General features: G+C 36.1%; 1 protein-coding gene across 13 annotated transcripts in view; it reads right to left on the reverse strand.

The window, feature by feature from the left end:
- Positions 1 to 22,769, reverse strand: part of SLMAP (sarcolemma associated protein) — a 91,260-nt gene that overhangs the window by 29,080 nt on the left and 39,411 nt on the right. For 8 of the 13 annotated variants that reach the window (XM_082487967.1, XM_082487961.1, XM_082487964.1 and 5 more), the window contains exons 3-14: positions 21,646 to 21,718; positions 19,848 to 19,884; positions 18,162 to 18,224; positions 16,486 to 16,581; positions 16,140 to 16,211; positions 15,135 to 15,275; positions 13,347 to 13,484; positions 12,151 to 12,319; positions 12,015 to 12,065; positions 11,417 to 11,467; positions 7,004 to 7,066; positions 945 to 1,001 (exon numbers count right to left, since the gene is read on the reverse strand). In XM_082487967.1, coding sequence (XP_082344093.1) covers positions 945 to 1,001; positions 7,004 to 7,066; positions 11,417 to 11,467; positions 12,015 to 12,065; positions 12,151 to 12,319; positions 13,347 to 13,484; positions 15,135 to 15,275; positions 16,140 to 16,211; positions 16,486 to 16,581; positions 18,162 to 18,224; positions 19,848 to 19,884; positions 21,646 to 21,718 — 1,011 coding nt within the window. The remainder of the gene's footprint in view (positions 1 to 944; positions 1,002 to 7,003; positions 7,067 to 11,416; positions 11,468 to 12,014; positions 12,066 to 12,150; positions 12,320 to 13,346; positions 13,485 to 15,134; positions 15,276 to 16,139; positions 16,212 to 16,485; positions 16,582 to 18,161; positions 18,225 to 19,847; positions 19,885 to 21,645; positions 21,719 to 22,769) is intronic. The other 5 variants (XM_082487962.1, XM_082487968.1, XM_082487969.1 and 2 more) reach the window with 2 other exon arrangements.

Here is a 22,769-nt window from a genome sequence, read left to right on the forward strand (position 1 = left end):
TGCAAGATAACTGGCATGCAAGTGTTACGTTACATTTATTGTATGCATTCTTTTCCCAAATATGGCATGCTGTCTATAGCTTACTCACGTACAGAAACAAATTAAAGGTGCAATTTCATACATTAAGGTAAGAGAAGATAACTTAAGAAGTCTTTAAAATACCAGAACTTTTAATAAGCTAACATTTATTCAATACAGGAACACTTTGCAGAAGGACAGAGGGTAAAGCAATGAGTTAGTATGCCTAGACGTTAATGAAAAGCTACAGAAGTGGAGTCAGCCTACAAGTCCAAATGATCTTACGTTATTAGACAGGTAGGAAATATTGATCTGCCCACTTTGTAGAATTCCTGATTTTGGCATTGCAAGAGAAGGCCAACTGTTCCTCGACAAGATAAATCTTTTCTAATTAGCTCCTTGTATTTTACTTGTTTTATACAGAAGAGAAAAAAGTTGCAGATAGACATTTATATTTTAATTGGAAAAGGTACATTTAGGAGGTTAATAGCTATTTTAAAGTTATGAGGGTGTAAGTTAGAAAAAATTCAAATTAAAATACACTTTTATTTAAAACTTTAGACCAAATATTATTTCTATTTAGTCCTGCAATAAAACCAAAAAGCTGTTTGAAATTTAGAAAGGCAATAAAGATTTAAATCTATTTACAATTTTTTTTTTTTTTTTAAATGCACATTCAGGTAAGAACTCAGTCAAAACTGAGACTAGGATTTCATGCACTCAATCTTCAAAAATCATTTCCTTTAAATCTTTTTAGCCTACAACAGTTTTTGGAGCAGAGTTCAGTGAACAATATACCTCCTCTTTATTGGTTTATTTCTTAAGTGAGTATTCAACAAAACTCCAACTGCTAGTTTAAGACAGAACATGCACTGAAGTGACAAAAAACATGCTTCAAAAACAGTTAAATAATCCAGAATTCTAACCTTTCAAAAGCTTTGTGTCTTCCACTTTGGTTAGATGTCCTTCATCTATGATCTTGTCTGCCAAACAAAATAAGCGTTACTTTCCAAGCTCAAATTAAGCAAGCTTTTCCCTGCACACATCTACGTAGACTACATTCCATGACCAAATTAAAAGCTGATAATATTACTTCCTACTGAAGCTTGAACAAAAACTTTATTCTGGCATGGAATGAAAAAACAGAGCACACAAGCCTACTGGAACTTTGTGATAAAGTGCATAATTATTTCTTCTGCAATTTATTAGCTTACATTATTAATGGTTCAGTTCACTAATGAGAAGTTAGGAAAATTAATATTTATGAACTTTTCTTTTTTAAAATCTAACCGGGAACATTAAATAATTAATACATTTCTCAAGTCACAGTTATCAAAAAAGAAATTCTAAAAGCTGGTTGCCTGAAATAGATAACCACCCAATACAGCAGAAATCTAGAAATACGCCACTGTAAAACAGCAAACAAGAAACCACCTCCACGTCACAACTGCTTTAGCAGTGCCTATGAAAGGTACACAGAAATAAGACTTTCTTCCAAAAAGTTGTGCCTGTATGACATTCAGGTTCACAGAAATTGAGTTTACATACAGCATTGACAGGGAAGTCTATTCATGTATGTCAGGTGCATAAAAATCTAAAACATGGAATTTGAGACTAGATCGCTAACCATCCCTACTCCAGCTAGGACACGAGGGCAAACAGTAAGACCGAGGGAAGAAAAGGTTTACGTTAATTAAAGGCACTAAAAGAACTATTGAACCACCTGTTAACTTATTTTTCAGAGATTTCATTATTTCAAATTCCTTAACAACCAGCTAGCGATGCCAACATGCAAAACTATCGAGGGTCACATATCTTACAGATCACACCATCAGTTTCTATGCAGTAGGTCTTGCAATTTAGCCAACGTTGAAAGCTCTTAGCCCCACTGAAACCCCCGGCTTGAAGCTGCCTCTGCCTGCCCTGCGCGCTCGCCCTGCCAGGTCGCCGGCCATCAGGCAGGGAGCCCAGCTTGCTGGTCACCCCATGCGCTCCACACAGGGAGCTGAGACACAGCGAAGACTGAGCAAACAGCACATACAGGAGAGTTCTCATTAAGGAAGCTGGATGACAGTAAATCCTTTTCAAATTTTTAATTAAAAAAAAAAAAAAAAGTGAGCTTTAGCCAACATTTCCAGCTTCAAGTAGCTCTGAAGATCAAGAAGTGTCTGTACTCCTCTGATGGCATGTTGCTGCAACCATGGCAATTTAAGGAACAGAGGCACACAACATTTGCATAGGTCTCTTTTTTCAATCCTAAAGAGTAGACAAGCTTTCAGACGAAACCACACCCTGTGGTCTGAAGGGTTTCAATGGCCAAAAGCTTGTCCTGTCCCCTTCCCGCCTCCACAGCCAGACAAACCAGTCTAAAAGAGAGATTCCCTCCATCTACTTTTATCTACAAAGGTTGTCCTGGATTCCTATAACGTTTTACAAATACTGCTTCAGAAATACACTGAACGGCACACTGGATTTTCAGGGACTGGCTTCAGGTGTCAAGCAACTGCAGGAGATTACTCATCATCCAAGTTCAGAACAATCTCAAGTCCGTCCAAGCTGGAGAGAGTCACTGTGCCTAGATTGAGGAAGGCATCGCGGAGGGAATCAGGTTACTGCAGCCACAAGTGAAGAGTTACGGAGTGATATCATGAGCCCTCCTTCCATTTTTTTTTTTTTATTAATTTTTTTTTTAAATTAAAAAAAAATCTAAACAAAAGCCTTCATATATGATTATTCCAGGACTGAGCTGAGGCTGGAAGGGGGATGGGAAGGAAGGCAGCAAGAAAGCAGGTGAGGAATTCTGCCCGTATCTCTGAAAAAAAATAGCTGAACACAAAAACCACCCGCTCAAAGTAGCTATCAACTGCTTGAGCTGATGGGGTAACACCTCATCTGTGCTGGACTGTTAGCTTAAAACAGGCTTCTATAATCAGTTTACAGAAGACGATTTAGGATTAGGAATTAAAGGGTCTTGGAGTTTTCACAATTCAGTAACTGTTAAAACCAGAATAATTATAGTACAAAACAAAGAATCTAATCTTCTTGACCCAGATGTTTTTCCAAACTGAAACTTTTGCAGCAGCTCTTTACACTTTTAAGAATTCTCAATTCCTATGAGTAAACAACACTGCAGACAATTTTTTTTATTTCTTTTCCATGGTGGTTTACTATTTTCTAACCTTCATTATGAATTTCAACATTTATACAACAGTATTCTTCTTGACGCTATTTCTTCAGCAGTAACACGTAGGTCCCCTTGCCCAGTGTGACCCAGAGCTGGCGTACTCTTCACACGGTGCCTGACATCCCTCCTAACTTACAAAACAAGTAAGCATTCGCTGTGTTTAAGCTGCCATTTGTATATTTCAAAGCCAACAAACAATAGTTTATTTTGGCATGCCTGTATATACTTAGATAATAAACAGAAAAGTGGATTTTGTTGCCATTGAACTACATAGAATCTTAGTCTGCACTGTTACCACCCTAGTCACTAAAAATGGCAGAAGCCAGACAACAATCAAAGTGAAAGCAGAAAACCTCATAAACTTGATTTTTTTTAATTGTTTGGTTTTGGTTTGGTGTTTTGGTTTTTTGTTTGTTTGGTTTTGTTTTGGTTTTTTTGTGTGTGTGTGGTTTTTTGGGGGTTTTTTGGTTTGGTTTTTTTTTGTTTTTTTTTTTTTTTTGTTTGTTTGTTTGTTTTGTTTTGTTTTTTTTTAAATCAAGCCACATATTCCCTGAATCAAGATGTGCACTTTTGGCTATACATAAATTAGGGTCAGGATCCCAGCTCTCATTTCCGGCACAAATAATTTTTATCTTTCATGCTATCCAGTCACTACTTACAAGAGTTACTGATACGTATCATAAATAATAGTAATTTTAACTGATAAAATCTGCTATGAAGTTAAGCTTTCAGTTCATCTTTAAGATAGTCTATGTTTCTTTTTGCTGATGAATGCAGTTCAAAGGCAGCTTTCCTTTAGGTTTTTAGGCATTTCCTATCTTTTCAATTTAAGAACTCCCTTTTAGATTTAGGTTGCCTATCACTATGGGTAATATAATAGTCAAGATCTGTTAACGTTACAGTGATTACTGAAGTAACACGTTCCCAATACATTTACAGCTTAGTATCAAATAAGTCTTTAAAGGAGGCCAGTTTTGAAGACCGATGAAAGGAAACCTGGCCCTCAACACACAAATTTCAAACCAACTGAAAAAAGTGATACTAAGCAGCTTTAACTTTACTTGCCATCTGCAGGTCATGAATTCATGGAAAAGTTGAAAACAGCCATTCAATCCATCCAAAAACTATCCCATTTTAGACAGATAAATTACAAAAACAAACAGAAAAAATACACCTCACACAAAAAAAACCCAACATCTTAGTGAAAAAGCAAAAATTGACTTGCATTTAAAACAATAAACGCAAAAATCACAAACTGAGGAAAAAAATAAGGACACAAGTGTTAGACTGGAGCAAAAGATAGGAAGCTAGCAGGGCACCAAATCTCTCTTTTGTCTATACATCATCACCATTTTTGGTAACAACTCATATTGTGTACCAATTAAAAAGAAGCACCATGATTTTTGCTGTTGATGTCACCGGTTTTCACCAGTGTTTACTAAAAAAAAAAAAAAAGTTATGAAATGAGCAGCAAGTGAACGGGATGCGATGATCAGAAAATAACAGACTTCCCCAATCATTCAGAGCAAGATTTCATAACATTCACATTATAGATCAGGACAGGTTACTGGATGATATCGTGAGCCATATTCTGCTTAAAAAAATAAAAATAAACAAAAAATGTCTTTAAAAACCTACAGAAGCCAGATTTTAGAAACAATGCTAACCAAGTTAAGCAGTTGCAACGCAGCTTGAATAATATTTTAGCATCCTGTTTTTTCTCCCCCACCAAAAAATTTGCAGCTTTAGAACCTTGAGAGGTGTCGATTGCTCTTAACTGATAAGTACTTTCAGTTGCCTTTTACCTCTGTAGCAACTGTTTGTATAGATTCTTTAATCATCTAATTTTCCTTCTTGGGCTGTCTTACATACTCCACTTCCTCGACTCAAGCTGTTTTTCCTCATTTCTCTGCTTGTGCTTTCCCAATTTAAGTGCTTCTTCCCCAGAACTATGGAGACGCGCACTTTCCCCGCTGTCCCAGCACAAGTCAGAACTTTCTCTTCTAGACAAACTGCATGGTTGTCCAGTTCTCCTTGGCTCCCAACCCTCGCTGCTGCCGAGAGCAAAGAGCAGGACTGAAGGGCAGCAATTACATACAAAATTCAAATAACAGATCCCACAGTTCACAGGTTTTTTGACCTCATGATTTTGTGGGGCCTGATTAAACATATTTGAGTTTGGGAAAGGCAAACTTTCAGTCCAGAAATAAATACACGGGCTGCTGACCTGAACCTTTTTCATTCTTGCTTAGATAGTAAAAGCTTATACTATCACAAAAAAAGATGGAGAATACTGAACCCTTTGAAGTCATATTCATTCTTTTAAAAATGATGCAATCGAGGCCTTACAGTGTCTTTAATCTCGCTTTCAATCTCTCGAGAAAGGGGAGGCATAAGTAAATTCATCTTTATTTTACTCTCTTATTACTACTTCAATTGCATGTTAGACTCTTCTACTAGATCCTGACGGTCGCTTTTGCTTCTCAATAGCGACAACCAGTCACACGTAGTTTGCAGAGGTGATACTAATACAAGTTTTGCTAAAAGAGGTTAAGCTAACATCCAAACAATGAAAACAGGCAACCAATTTCTATTTGAACATCACTCGGTGCGCTCTTCATTTTCACTCTAGACAAAAAAATACTTTTACTCCAACATTTAACTTCAGTTCATTTTTATGCACTGAATAAAGATGATTCATATAAGATCTTCACAAAATTATTTTACACTTCAGCCTGACATAAGGCAGGTACCAGTCATTCACTTTTAAAAACAACCATTTTTCAAATGAATAGTTTAAATTTTCTTTGACAAGTATTAGCAGTATCCTGTTATTCAGTTTACAGCACTGCAATCCATATCACAAGGAGTAAAGTCAAACAAGTCTGTTCTTTTCCCTTTTAAATTTCAGTAAGAAAGAGTCCAGTGGGCATAATGGCAAGAAAAGATATTGTATTATTTCTGCTTATAAATACTTCTCTCTGCTTAACTTAAGAGTTTAAAGAAATTATGTACCTGAAGTAAAAAAAATAATTCTTTATGCTATAAAGGAGTTTTCTTTGAAGTACGATAGCACTTTTCTCTCCATCCTAATGATATTTTCCTCTCAGTGGACAAAAGGTATTAAAAGCTAAAGTTTTTCTTTAATTATAGATATGCAGACTGCGCTCATTTATTACTCGTTTTCAAAAGCCATTTGCTTTGAAAACACGTTTTTCATTCCAGAATAACACATCTTTCTAAAGACTGGGACGACATATTTATGTTCTATTTTTCTTAAAAGAATCTCTTAGATTTCCACATAAAAAATAGGGTATTGTTTTCCTTTACGTTCTTTGTAACACCTAATTTGAAGAATGTGCAAGACCCTTAATTATCAGATAAAACATAGATATGTGAAATGAAGGAAAGGCATCATTACCTTGTCTCTGTCCTACTGCTGCCTGCGATGTTTGCTTAAACTGACAGTGCTAGGCTGGCAACTTCTTACTTTGTAACAGGTGAAAAATTACACTCAGTTTTAAACATCGTGTGGCAACATTACCACCCTTGTATTGGTCAGAGGACAATAACGGATTAACTGCTAAGAAAAGACAATGTGATCATCATCGCTTTGCAAGAGCAAAGATATCCTCTTTACGACAGGCATCTGCTTAATATCACAATGCCACAATTCTATGCTTAGAAAATTTCTGCTGCTACAGAAATATTAAATAGTAGTGACAAATTCTGGTTTTTATCCACCTTTTCTGGGTTTTCTGTTGTTTTTAAAGTAAATGTGATGAACACTCTTGTACTCACTCTGACATTCTATGAACTGATGAATAAAAGTGCAGTCCCCTCCACTCTTTGAAAGAAAGTGCTCTAGTAAAGAAAGAAACACTTAAGTTTACATCTTCTTATCATTTTCAAATTGATGCAACAAAAAATTTGAAAGGTATATTAACAATATTTGTAACTGTGTATTTACAGTGAAGTTCTGAAATCTGAGTTAATATGCAAGCAGACAAGACATGTAATTGAAACGATGTCTGAGTGATATCAGAAAACAGATGACTTTTGAACTGATGAGAAGTACTTTAACTGCATTTTCAAAGGGTACTTTGAAATACTAAAGTCGAACAGCAGTTCTTAAGCATAACAAAGAGACCCTTACCTCAATAGCAGCTATTTAAAAAAGAACAAACAACCACTTATAACCAATTATTGTTAAATAACAACAAAATTTAGTAAGAACCAATTATTAAAAGTCCAAACATTCTGCATTTGGCATTTGCAGCATTGCTCTTTCAGGTTAGGTGGTGACAAATGACTTCCACTAAATTTCCATTGACAACTTCATATTTTTGGCAAAAAGATTAATGCTCATAAGTGATATTTAAATCACAGTAAATTTAGAATACATAAGATGATACACTGCTGAAACATGCAACTCCATAGCACTGATGCCTCTAGTTCCTCCCATTTGTTAATTCATAATCAGACACGGATAATTACAAATACCAAATCCAAGCTCTGAAGAAATAGAAAACTCACGTATTTAACCTACATTCTTCAGCATTTTTTAATTAGCTTTAAAAAGCCATTTAATAAGTTTTTCTTTAGTCTTTATGTCTATTTTTCATACCCTCTTGAAATGAAAAACATTTACTTTAAAAGTGTTGCTGAGTATCTCTCTACATTTTAAACAAAAGTTTCACTGCACAGAAACAACAGTTTTTAAAAGGACAGTTCTACAGCAGAGATCCTAAAACTGGGCTCAATACCCAGGTTTACCCCAGTCCTTCAATGTGACCTTGTTCAACTCCCAACTCCATCAGAACCTTGCATCTCTTCACATAAAAAGGTGCTAACACTTCCTTGCTAAAGAACTTCAAAACTCCTGAGCTCAAGAATCTAGCAATCTGAAAAGGCTGCTTTTTAGTACACAGACCAGCAAAATGTGTGACGTTCAAACAAAATTGTTCAATCAATAGCTTCTGATGTCAGAAGCCTAGATGTTAAGATCCAATACATCATACTAAGCTTTACTACATTTCAAAGTTACTCTAAAAGGTAAACTTTTTTCTAACCGACAAGGACAGGGCTTTTAAAAGATGACACCATGGCTATAACATTTGTTTTCCATATTTAAACATTTTTTTGCCTTTTTACATCATCTTCTAAGTGACTGTATACAAATTTCTCATATCTTTCTTGATATAATGTATAGGGCTCACAAAACTTAAATATGAAAGCCAGGTGTGGTGCAAGTCACTGAGAAGCATACCACTTAATGAAATAACTCAGTTGTACACAACCTTTACCTGTGGCTTGATGTACAAGCAAGTTACTCTCTTCTGCACTAGAATTTCCGTAAGTGAATGAGAGCAAATGAATGCCTAACCATCATCACCTTAATACGCTTTACTAGAAAAAGAGTCTAGAGAGACTATTACATAAGTTCTTAGTTCCTCTACTCAGAGTAGAGCTCTTTTAATGGAATGGACATCCACACAAAAAAGTAATGTAAAATTCTTATTCTTGCAACAGCTAGGTAGTATGCCTACAACCATACCTTGAGGGCTTGACCTGAAGTTCTGAGACACAGAGAGGCAAAAGGAATCTTAAAACACATTGATTTTACATGGCTTTACTGCTATTTGCCTCTCTGGAGGCGGGGGACGTGGGGTATGTATACCTTCGCATACAGATAGAGGAGACTTTTTAAAATTCCTTTACAGGCTATTTAGCACAACCCCCAAAACTTTGTATTTCTGATTTCTGCCTTCAGCTGTGAAGTCTTTCCCTTATGCAAAATATCTACAACCTCTTTCACTGCCAGTGTTGCTGAATCTATACCATACCCCCTGAATTCTTAGCTTTCCGAAAATAATGCAAGACTACTCAGCAAAAAAGCAGTTACTGCCTCCTGCTGCTTTCAAGAGTACAAAATCCAAAATCTGGCAGAGAAAATTACTGCCCATCTGTCGCTATATGAGGGCTAGATAAAGGACAGGAAGATACAGAAAGGCACAGACTGTCATGAAGAGAACACTGGCCAGCAACCTCTAAAATGCCAGAGGAATGCGTATGGACCAGGTACAGCAGAGATTCAGAAGAATGTGGTACAATAGGCAGAATAATGGAAAACTATGCTAAAATATAGAGTAATAAAATAGCATGGTGGATGCACAACAGAAAAAGGTGATAGACTGTATAAACACACAGAAAGACAACTTGACTGAGCAGTTATACGCTGTCTATATTCCTAAAGAAAAAGAAATTAGCAGACAGCTTCCTAAAACTCCCAGGTTTAAGCACAAGTTCTACTGTTACTCAGAGGATGGAGGAATCTATTTTCATGCATCCATCCAGACGACACTTTGACTCTTATGTAATCCAAAATAAGTCAAAAAGGGATTGCTTCAACTTGGACAAAAAAGTGAGTATCAGTGATACAATGATATTTGTTATGATGACATAACAATGACTTCAAGTTTGAAATAATGTTTCAGACAATTTTTAAACTCAGACTGATAAAAGGTAGCAGTATTTAAAAAATTAACAAGAAACTCCTGCCAACAATTTTAAAACAAACAAAAAAGTGTTTGTTAAAAAAAATATTTCTATTTAGAGTGATGTTATAAATTATTTCTCTAAAACAATTATGTATTTGCACTCAAACCTTGAAAGCTTTTACTAGATGCTTCAATTTAGCTCTAGGCTACTCTTATTCACAGTATTGCATGTTTTTCTAATAACCTCCAACAACTTAACTTTTAAAGTCTTTTTACAGTTTACATGATTAGAATGAAGAATCACAATCCCTATATAGTACCTCATATTTATTTTGTAAAGAAGCTAACTATATTCTGGGGTGGATGACTTAAAAAAATTAAAAGCCAATTTATTTCTTAACCATTCTATCAAGCATTAAGAGTATTACCAACCTAAAAGTACGCATCAACTACATGGATCAATCTACCTGAAACCAAAGTATGGCAATCCAGAGAACTGGGAATAGACAAAGTCTCCTGCTTGCTAATCTCAGCGTGCATCTTAGCTAAGTGCCTAAAATGCTACAATATTAATGGATAACTAGTACTTAGATTAAGGGGAGGTTTTTGTACAGTTCCTGTCAGTGTTTAACAGAGGTCTCCTCCTGCCTCAAATAAGAAATAGACATGAGGTTTTGCCATGATTAAATTATTTTATTTTGCTATTAGTCTCCCTAGTTAAGAAGCTCTTCATTTATAATACAAAAAAAAAAAAAAAAGGTAAAAAGCTAAGAATTAGAGCATAGAGAGTTCTAAAGTTGTTTCAAAAATGTATACAGTAATCCTTAAACACTGTGAATATTAGTTAAAACCACAAGTTCTCTATGTAAGTACCCCAACCTTCCAACTAATACTACCACCATTCCTCAGAGCTTTCGCTGTCTAGCAAGACACAGCAAATGCTTAAGAAAGCTACACCAAGGTAAAATTTAAAATTAACATAAGACGACAAATGTGTCTTAGCCAATGGAACAATTTAGTGAACTTAGAATTCTATCTGGAATAATCTTTGCTGTACGTGATATTGTGCAGTCTTATGAGACAATTTTATTCAAAGCACTTCAAGTGAATGTTGAGACACGTTAGTTAAAACACTTAGCTTTAAGTAATTGGTCTTTAAAAAACATCAATTTGTTCAACCTGTATTCATTCCTGTTTTACAGAAAGACATCCTTGAGTTTTAAAAAGTTAGTTTCCACTATTTATGAATTTCATGTCCTCACATTTTTCATGCTATAGTTAGAAAAAAAAAAAAAATATGTTTTGCTAACTTTACTTACCATACCCAATTTACTACAAAAACGATATGTGTCTGTGTTGCAAGGAAAAATAAAATTCAGAGGAAAAAAGTAAATGAGTTTTCCACGTTCTTGTATCACAAACCTGACGTCATTTGGTAGATTCCTACTGATTCCAGTGAGAGCCCAAAAACAAGCCAAAAAAAAAAAAAAAGACAACTTCCAAGTTGGCTCATTATGTTTTACAAAACATTCTAAAAATACCTAGACTGAAAGTCTAAGCAAAAAAAATAAAAAAATTATGGTCAGAGGACTGGACAAATTCGATTTCATTTTTTAAGAGAATGTTATTCAAAGTAGAATTTTAGAGAACATATTGAATTTGTTCAACTTCAAACATCAACCATAAGACAAAAGGTAGCCTTAAGATACACTACCTTTCTCTGTGCTCCCATTAATTTTAGGTATGAAGTCATCAACTTGTATGCCTAGGATTAAGAAAGGGTATTATTTCTGGAACCAAGCAAAACATTTTGGGTTTTGTTTCTTTATAAATACAGCATTGTGAAATGCATCTGGCTTTTCATGTCATCCTTCTTCTAAGTATCTAATCTAATAAACCAAAATTTAACGTGTTTTCCTGCATTACAGATCACGTTCCCATTTGTTCAAGTGTACAAGAGTTCCTATCATCCAAAGAATTACTGCCTATTACATATATATAGCTGTAAAAGATCCTTTTTTATATATGTATCCAAAAACCTTCAAAATCTTGGAGCTGAGAGGGCACAGAGCTCTAAGTTGAGCATTGACCCAGAAGCCTGAAGACTCACAACAGCAGTGCCCTCTACCGGCACTCTGCTGTGGCCACATGTCTTTCAGCGTTAACAAGTGATCCCAAGAAGAACGAACTACTGGGATAACTGTAAAACGTTGTTCTTTTGTCAGACCCCTAGACTACAAGGTCATTATAATATAACTAATTGAACATAAAATCTGGAAACCAGCTTGAAACAAAAAACTGATCACACCTACCTAAGCTGTTGTGTTCTTTAAGAGTTTTCTCTTGAAGATGTTCTAACCGTACTGTAAACAGAAGTCCAAGAAAAAGATATTTCACAGATTAAAAGAAAAACAAATAATCAAAGTTTCCTCCCCACTAGTGACTAACCTTGTAAAGCAGTCAGCCGCTCATTTGTGAAGTCATTATCAGCCTGCAAAGCTTCTATTTTTGCTTGAAGCTCTTGCTCTCTCTCTTCCATTTCGTCTATTTTATGCTGCAATTCTTTTTTCTCAGCCAGTCCTTTCTGTTGGATTTCTTCTTGTCTTCCTTCTGCTACCTGCTCAAAAAGATTAAAAAAATCCCCAAACAAATCAAAATTAACCCGTAAAGGCACAGATTTCCTTCATTTTTGTATAACTAAATGTCCATAGCTAACTTCCTTTGCTAGTCAGATAAAGAAAATTGAAACAATGCAAAATTTTTCTACTGTTATTTTTCTATAAATTTCACTTCAAGCACAGTAACAGAAAGAATCTCAAAATTTCTTAACTAACTCTTTTTCTGAGGAGCCTAAGTTTTACAGGAACAGTACCAGGGCCCAAGAACTAAGAAACACCTAAAGTCTCCCTGCACCTCAAATCAATCAAAACCCAAGAGTCCTTCTGAACTGAACGTACATTGCACAGACTAACTTCATTGAAAGCCACATCTTTTTCCTTGCTGGATTTCATGATAGTTAAGTTTCAAAGACTCCTCCCTCAAAGCTAGGTAATAAGTTTCAATTTTGATGCTTCTGTGCATACTCATCATCATCAGTAATTAACTCATAATTGGGAAACCAATGGCCTTAAACCCAGAAACTTAACATTTTAATTCGGAAAGAAAAATCTTCTGTCTGAGGTGCTGAACTATGACTCAAAGAACCTAAGTACCAATTCCAGTATTTATCAAAGACAAATGCAACAACTGTCTCAGGTCTCCAAAGACAATACAAGTACCCTTCATCCTCCACATCATCTACTTATCTAGATTGCAGACTCTTTGGGAACAGGCTTTATCTTACTGTGATTACTTTGTTCTCCAGCATAAAGGACCTTTAAATATTAATATACTTTGACATTTATGGTAACTTTCAAAGTGAATGAAAAGGAAACCTGTTAGCAATTTACTTAACTATGGCACTTTCAATTACATTAAATGTAATCCAAAAGAATATGTAAGACATGGATGCGCATCTTTCTTTCATTCACCTGTTGTTTAAAAAGTTTCTTAACCTTTGATTGCTGCATTAGAAATTAAAAATTGTATTTATTTGTTCCATGCATTATAGTATCATCACAAGTCAGATGACGTTCTATCATTACCTTTAGTTTGTCAGAAAGATCTTTAATTTCATTTACAGCTCCATTGTACTTATTTGCTAATTCTCTTAATTCTTCCTGAGTCCGCTCATTCATTTCTTTCAGGTGAGTACATTCATCTTCTGTATTACTTAAACTCCGCTGTAAGATAGAATTATTATGCAATAAAAAAAAAAAAAAAGAGACTAATAATCTACCAAACACTGAAGTTGATCTATTTTTTCCAAACAGTATATGTAACTAATCATATTTAACTGCTTTGTTCCTAAATTAAGGCTAAACAAACAGCTCAAGTCCTGGCAAAAACACTATCTCTGCAAACCTTCATAATGTTCTACCTAAAGAACAGATTATGCAAAAACATATTAGTTTCATGCATGTGTAAAAAAAACCCACAGTAGGTTATACAATTAATTGTGACTTACAGGAATAAAGAACTGAAACGTGTGATCCATCTCCCCTATTCTCTTCTGTTTTACGATATACAGTGAAAGTTTCATAATATTTTGTGATCCAACATAATCAATAGATTTCATCATACCTTTCACCCAGCAAAAGAAGATGTAACACGTTATGTAAGCAAAATGGCTCCCAGGAAGTGTTCTAAATCTTTTTCTGAACTCCATAATGTGGAAAGGCATCTAAGCTAAGGTCCCCTTACTCAAGAGACACCTGGGTCTTCAGGAGGCAAGGAATGCTCCAGAACTTTGCATGAGCTGGTGACAGCAGCACAACTAAATGGCATATAGAGTTTCGTCCTCACAACGCAAGATTTGTTTCTTCATTCATACAGTATTTATTTTTTTTTGTAACAAGCTCTGACTTAGTTCTTCACCATGGTAACAGACCAAAACACCTTTAAATAACAGTGCCTTCAAAACTATATTACATAATAATTATTGAAAGGACAACTTTGAACCAGGAGCCAGCGATTCTTCTGCGTGGAGAGAAAAGTATGTGGCACGAAGCACTCAGGCAAATCTCTTACTAAAGTTAAATTAATATTTCTGCCCCAAGAGTCAAAGTAAAGAAGAAAAAGTATAAGTCAGAACATTCTTCTCTTAGTATAGGATTGGAAAGGAGAAGAAAGCTAGAAGTAAACATAAAACTCCAACCACGAACAAACCTGTCAAGAGCTATTACGATATAAAAAGGTGTATTTAACTGAAATCTCATAAGGTTATTTATTACAGCACTATATGCATTGCATTGTCTATAAAGCATGAAGAGGGTAGACACTTCGAGCACTTAAAATTAAGTCTTAGGATATTTCTTGACCTAAGGGAACATAGCAAATAATGATAACAGAGAGAGAAAATAAAGCAAAAAACAGTAATGAGAGATATTATAGGGGCAGAAATCTTACTTGAAGAAAGCGTCCAACACTTTGTAATCTTAAAAGCTCATTCTTAAGTGGAATTTGTATGAGTAGTTAAGCTTATGTTTCCACAAATTTTACAGTTTAGACAAGGTCTAACAGCATTTTCTTCTAATGTATGTATGTCATTTTCCCCTCACTTATTTCCTATGCATACTAACTTCTGCAAGGCAGCTTCATGAATTTTGGAATCTGGCAGGAAAAGAAGGAAGACTATAAAGCACAGTTTCTCATTAACTGTTTAACAATCTAAGTATTGTCCAATAGGAGAAATAGACTCTACTACTAAATATACTGCAAGTGCCACAATACAACAAACACTGGTGTATTACAGGCAACTAAACAGGGATCTAAGTAGCAGCAGTTATAACTATTTCAGCATTTCCAGAAGACTAGGCACGAAACTTCAGTACCTCCACTTCAGACAGTTTTCTGACCACTTCAATTTTCTCCTGAAGAACCCGCCTCAGGGACTCTTTGGCTGTTGTCTCATAGTTGTGTTTGTCTTCTTGTAATGCTATAAGCTCTTTTCGTATACTGTCTTCTGTTTGATTCTGCACGTATAAGATAAGATAATTCAGATACAAAGATACAAAATAAATTAGTATTTTGCTGATTAAATATATTTGATTGTCATAATACCTGTTCTATTCCAAAATGTTTAGCAATTTCTGATAGCTGGGAATACACTGTGGAAAAATCACTGATCAAAGATTCTTGACGTGACTGGGTGTAAACCAATTATTTTTTGAAGTGTATGTATGGCAGCACACATCAGCTTTGATTATAGGAAAACTATAAGGGTTTTTTTGGACACTGCTAAGACCATGACAAGCCTAAGAGACCTACAGTTTGACAAGCCAGAAACCTACGAGGTCTCATCTGAAAGACCTCAACCAGGACCCGCAAAAAAAGTTTTTATAACATAGGCAGTTGAGAGGAATTAAAACTAAAATAAAAATAAAAATTTAAGGCAGACATAGGTGGCCTAAAGAACAGTAAAGGCAAGCCATACTTGTTACTCTGTCTCTGAATATCAGACAGCTCATTGATAATGCCTTTTTTCAAACCCCTGTTTGGAAAGAAACATCCGTAGAAAACGGGACAGAATGGTTGCTTCTCACCGATGACAGAAATTCCTTTTCTGCATTTCAGTACATACATGTTTATACGCACATACAAAAGAAATCACTTCATGCTAAAAAATGCTGGAAAATAGCAGTTTATCTAGATTTAAAATGATTCCGTGAAATAAGGACCAGATCTAGAGTTTTGATGCTATTCAGATTATCAAAATTGCACAGGTTCATTTCAGCAAGTTTATGTTCCAACTGCTTTCCTACAACTACCTAATTTCAAAACATGTCCAAAGAGCTATCTTTCAGAATTCTGAGCATTCAACTTTGTGTACTACTTACCTTTGAACACGCTTGTAACTGATTTCCCATAACCTCTAATCTTGATAGCAGCCTGTCTTCATCTATTAAAGCCTAGCAGAAAAGAAATACCACCTTAGTATTAACACGTGCTTCATGTAGTTCCAGTAGTGTTCTGCTTTAGGACTTCAATTTTGTTAGAGTATTTACTACTAAATAGTTATTTCAAACTGGTACATGACCACTAAATTTATTAAACATTATCTTTTGCACAGTTTAAGAGAATTGCCATAAGCTTTTTGCTGCTTTTTCCCCCATTGTTTGTAAATTAATAGCTGAAATACTTTGCATTTTTCAGTCCATAAAGGAAAAGGATGCCTGCAGGTACCTGCCAACTAGTATCTGAAGCCTCTTGCGTGACAGCAAGTAGTCGCTGAAGGGTTGCCAGCTTCTGTTCCAACATTTGTTCCCGATGTAAGGCTTCCTGTGAAGAGAGCAGAGCACCAGTCAGTTCAGAAACAACTCAGAAAAACAAAAGCAACGTAAGAGATACCAAAATACAAGGAAAAAAAGGAAGCGTGAGTAGCAAACATTGTCACATATTCAAAACTATAATAAGCCCATCCCATTTTATCCACCCACACATTTACTTGGATATTTTAATCAGGAAATGTTATCCTATAATCTCAGGTTCCTAAAAACCTTCATTTTCCATGCATATGTTGCACATGCATGTACATAGTAACAAGTTATTCTTTCCAAGACTTAAACACAATTTGACTTTTTTCAATAATTTGAGTAACAAAATTGGAAACACCAAAAGGCAGCTTGGCAGCTCCCATGCAATGGGGCCCTCAAATCAGGTCACAAAAAAAATGCCAAGCAAGAACTATTTTTGTTCAATTGTTGTTTTAGGACAGTAAGATAGAAGAGCATCTTCATTCCAGGATAAAGAGAATGAACAGATTGCTGAGCGAGTATGTATTTGGCCTCCCAAGAAAGAGCATCTGCCTGAGCCGCTTCCTGCTATGTCAGCAAATACATATAATATTAGTATCCATCTCAAAAGCCTCATCATTGATGTGAACAAACAGGCAAAATAAGTCAGTAGAACTGTACATAAATTAAAGCTACACAGAAGTGACCAGGAAGAACATTTTCATGTTTTTTCCAGCAGGCTGATTTTATGATCCTTTCTAAAGAGATTATTTATATATATTAGCCCATACTTCAGCGTGCTGCCATTTTGCAGTCTAACCCCTTTGTGATGTGACATCTTAGGGAAAAACACATCTTTTAAAAATGACACAAGAGCAGGCACATAAAGGCTGGTGGTGCCAATGAGGAAGAAGAGCGGCCAGCACTGCCCCCTTCTTTATACTTTCCAATAATAACAGGGACGGAAATATTCATACTAAAAAGTTATATTCACAGAAACAACTAGTTCTGGACACATGAAACGACCTCTTCTTTTGCCCTTCTTTTCTTCTACCAAAAGTTTTAAACGTGTACACAGCACGTTCACCGCAGGGGATGATGCTTAAAATATTGGGAGCAAAAGAAAATGGGGGACAATGAGGTAGGATAGGAGAAAGGCCAGGGAAAACAGGTATGTAGCGTTCAGGGAGCCTTCTATAAAACAGGGAGCTTTCATGTTTCTTTTATAAAAAAGTCATGGTTCATACTGCTCATGCAAAACCCCAGGAGTTTACATAGGTCTATAATATGGTCAATTACAACAGAATCCTAGAACAGTTTGGGTTGGAAGGGACCTTTAAAGACCATCCAGGCCAACCCCCCTGCCATGAGCAGGGACATCTTCAACTAGATCAGGTTGCTCAGAGCCCCATCCAACCTGGCCTTGAATGTTTCCAGGGATGGGGCATCTACCACCTCTCTAGGCATTAATGTTTTACATTATTTCACTACAGAAAAAGGCAGTGAAGCTTATCGTATTCCAGTTTACAGAATTCCAGCCAAATAAAGATATACAGACCATAAGATCTGTGTTTTGAACAAAGATAAAATATTTAGCCAACCTAATGCTGTCAAGAGAAAAGTTACCTGTAGATACTGTGAAAGCTGAAACAATTCCTGAGAATACATGCTGGGAGTGTTAGCAGCAACCTGAAAAATAAAGAAATTTAAGAATCAAAATGGGTTTGGATTTTTCACTAAACTCAAGCAATGCAAAATTCATCATATAAATCTAGTCACGAAGGTAAACTTAACATTATCTAACAACTGGCATTTTCAATCATTTATTGTTCTACTACTATTTATTCTTTCTTTTTTTCCATCATAGAACTTCCCAACTCTGGACTGAGGCCCCGCTGTGTTAATGTCTTTACAAGTTCTTGAACCACCAACACACCCGAAGAGTTTCAGGCTTTTGTTTCAGTTGAGATTAAACTGACAAAAAAAAAAAAAAAAAAACACAAAACAAAACAAAGTGCACAAAGGTGAAGCCATTTAACCCAGGGACAAACAGAAATCAGGGGTTTCCAGAATTGCAAATAAAGTCTCTTACATTCCAACTTAATGTCATCATCCCTCCCCCCCCCGCCATTTCATCACACATCTTCTGTTGACTTACTAGCCATCATCTTCATCATTTCCCTTTATAACATCTGTTTCAGATTTGGGGAATATCTATAATATCTCTTATCATAACTGTTCTTGCTGCATATTAGCACCATTATCTTACTTGATTTCTATTCACATGTAATTAAAGAAGTTCTACTATGCGCTGCCACCGCCTCTGCCAGGCTTGAAGCCTGGGTTTTGGTAAGTCTTACTTTATTCTTTCTCTAGTCCCAGAAACTGTCTCGGCTTGGGGAGGGTGGGAAATGTGTTTACTGATTCTTGTAGGCTCTTCCTACGCTGACATAATTTTGAAGCTGTTTTTCCTACAGTCCCACCTCAGAATTTCTGCCTTGCCCTGGATCCAAGGTACATACATACACTGTTTTGAAAGCTCAACTTAAATGCAAAGTCTATGAAATCCTCAGGCTGCTGACTTCACAAATAAGTTTCCTTAGTTTCTGAAAATTTTGTTCATGTTTAAAACTCTGATTTGAACCCAAGTTAACCCTTTTTTTTAGAGGCTAGAAAGACAATCAATTCCTGATCACTTGTCTCAAGAGTGTATCTACTGACAGCTTTTCTACAAGTCCCCCACATCATCAAAATTGAGTTTAAAAATTACACTAGACATTACTGACTCCATGACTCTACAGTGAGTGACTCTGGCTGTACCTGTAACAAGAGGACCAGAGAGGTTTGGTCTCAATCTGCTTTTGGAACATGCTAGAGCACTTCCCAGCCTGTGCAGCGCAGCTTCTGCTCCATAAAAACAAGATACGAGGACAACAGACCTCATCCGAACACCAAATCTGAGCTAGTCTTCGGTCCCACGGAACAGATCAAGTATCAAACTATGCAATACCCAAGACCTGTTCGTCGGTCAACCTGTACCTGGAAATTTAACCATGTTAACATCAATGGGTTTTTTTCTAAGCCATGTTTCAGATGCCACGCTGTAAGAAGTCAAGCTACCTTAAAATATACACTGTGATACTGCATTACCTTGTCTACTTTAAATGTCACTCAAAATATTAAACTCGGTAGAAATAGGCAGTGGAAAACATATCTCAGTGTAACTGGACTTCATTGTTTCTCCATCTTTATAACAAGTCAGAAAGCAGCACGTGGTTGAATAAGGCAGAAAACAGCAAATTACTGAATTACCTTGTCAACAGGACTTGGTAATGGAGCATGGATAACACTAAAAAAAAAAAAATAAATTAGTAGTGAACACAAAGTGCAGAAAAGCAGTTCAAAAATCTAGAAGATACCTGCATTTAATCAAGATGTTTAATCAAGATGCTTTGTATTTTTAAGTTTATTCTTCAGATAAAAATGAAGATTTAATATACAAACAAGCAAAACCAGTTAATACTACGCTGAGCGGTTTCTTCCAGGTTACAGAACTATTTTCAAATCACAAATCCAAAGTATATTCTAAAAATTCTCTTCAGCAACTTTTATTTCAGCAGTTACATAATATTTTAAAAAGCTGATTTATTAAGATTTAAACCAATTTACATGTGCAAAATAATAGAGATGAAAAGACAGTGGATATACTACTGTTTAAAAATTCAACAAACTAAGTGAAACAATATTCGGTAGCTTACAGAATTTTGTACACCTTCCCTACAGCAAATGTTACACTTGTACATTCTCATCAGAACTAAAAACTTAATACCATGCATTTCTACTATTTCTTATTAGGACATGCAATCACATGGAAAATTTCACATAATAATTTATTTTGACTTATCTTCCCAAAACCAAAGACACCCTAAAGCTTCATGCAAACATTTCTGGATACTAATAATAAAAGAATATTTAAATAAAAAATCAAAAACATACAATTGCTGAGGATGAAAGACGATTAAAATTATGTCATTTGTAACTGGCACTCAATTACTGGAAACAAAACCTTTACGTTTTACGTTTTTTGTTTCTACTGCTTTCTGAACTTTTCTCCAAAATGTGCACATACATACAGAAAACCCTCTCAATATTCATCTGAGTTTCTAAACATTATTCCATCGACTTTCTTCTTTTTTTTCTCTTCATGTCAGGCACCACTTTCTTTCATCATGACACCAAATAACTGCACTACGAGGACACGTTACTGTACTACTTATCTGTGGAATATAAATACTTGGAATATATATATGTGGAATATATATACTTGGCATACAAGTATCTAAAGGGTGGGTTGAAGGAGGATGGAGCCAGGCTCTTTTCAATGGTTCCAAGTGACAGGACGAGGGGCAATGGGCACAAGTTAGAACACAGGAAGTTCCGTTCAAATACACGGAAACAGTTCTTTACGGTGAGGGTGACAGAGCACTGGCACAGGCTGCCCAGGGAGGTTGTGGAGTCCCCTTCCCTGGAGATTTTCAAGACCCGCCTGGATGCAGTCCTGAGTAATGTGCTCTGGGCAACCCTGCTTTAGCAGGGGAGTGGGACTAGATGATCTCTAGAGGTCCCTTCCAACTCTGATGATTCTGTGTGTGTGATAAACAGTGTTATGTGCACACGCGTACACACACAGACACACCATTAATCTCACTTTGGTAGATCCTGTGTGCATTTAAAGGGGCAAAAATAATAATCCCAAACAAAAAAAGAGGCAAGGAGAATGCTCGTTTCCTTTTTTTTGTCCTATATTCCTGTTTATAACACCCATTCCAGTACGGTAAACCACAGTCAGAAAAGCCCAACTTGATAAGAACTTTTTTATTATTTTATAGAACTTCTTTATTCTTTCATAGTTATCTTAATTTCTAAAAGCAACAAGCAAATAAGACTTCTTTTCCATAATGCCTGCAAAAGAACAATACTTTCAGTTTTTTTCTTTGCATGATCACAGGAAAATAAACTGTTCCTATGTTGATTTGAAACATAATATCCATCAAATCCTCATTACGCAGTAGTTTAATTTTGCTACACATGAATAGATACTTATCCTTACTCTGATCGCAATCGAGCTTCCATTCCATCTGGCAGAAACAGTTTGATTGTGGAGACTATACATCCATGGGTAACTGAAAAGAAACAAATACTAAGTCATCATGATTTGTTACTATTATAATTATAAGTTCAACAGTTAATGTTATAGTAACCAAGCGAACTGCCTTAAGAAACTGTGAGGCAGGCAAACAAGAAGAGGCATGAACGCCTTCAAGCACCAGTGCCTGGGTCTGCCTTCTCCGACCTCCTCTGGAGACAGGAAACTTCTTCATTAGGGACCTGAAGTGGTCCTAAGCTGCGTGCTTAGTCCTGGCTGCCACACAGCTCCAGCTCCGATTCCTCCCCATGCAGCAACGCCTGCGAGATGTCTTTACCGCAGCAAGTTAAAAAACGTACCTCTATGTTTAGATTATAAAACGAGGAAAAAGGAATGCACCTTACCTGTCCTAGGTAACGCAAATGCAGAAGTATAACCAAAATAAGGAACCACCGTTTTGACAGGATTCCCATGAGCGTACCCAGGGACTTAAAGGTAACACATCCAATTTGTGTCACCAGACACTCCCTTCAGCATCTGGGACTTGCCAAGTGATTGTCATTTACAAACACAAGGACCAAAAAGGGAATGCAGAGTAAGAGCATAGGTGCCACGGAGAAGTACATCCTCTTGAACGCTCTGAGCAGCATCACAATCCATCTCTATTTTGGTATTGCTTGCACCCATCTAACGCACAGCCCTAGGCAAGCAGCCTCTCATTTCAGAAGGAAAAAGCTCGCTTCTCCAGGACTAAATTCAAGATTCTTTGAGCTCAAGAAAGATCTTAAGGAATAAGAGGACGAAATGCAATATCTGATTCTTACATCAACTTCAACCCCTCTTCACAATGTTTACCAAAAGTGTTACTGATACCATTTTCAATGACATTGCAAACAGTCAAATTACGTCTGATTTTTTTTTTTTTTTCCTTGTATGGTTCTATGATTTGGGAAGTAAAAAAATCTTCCCAGTTACATGGAAAGATAGACGTTGTTCCCAAAACGCTACCACAAGCTACATACAAATAAGTATATGGTCACTTACCACGATACCTAAGGCACCCACCAACATACAAAGCCAACTAGCTG

Source organism: Vanellus vanellus, assembly GCF_965231255.1.
Source record: "Vanellus vanellus genome assembly, chromosome: 9".
Classification (NCBI taxonomy): Eukaryota; Metazoa; Chordata; class Aves; order Charadriiformes; family Charadriidae; genus Vanellus; species Vanellus vanellus.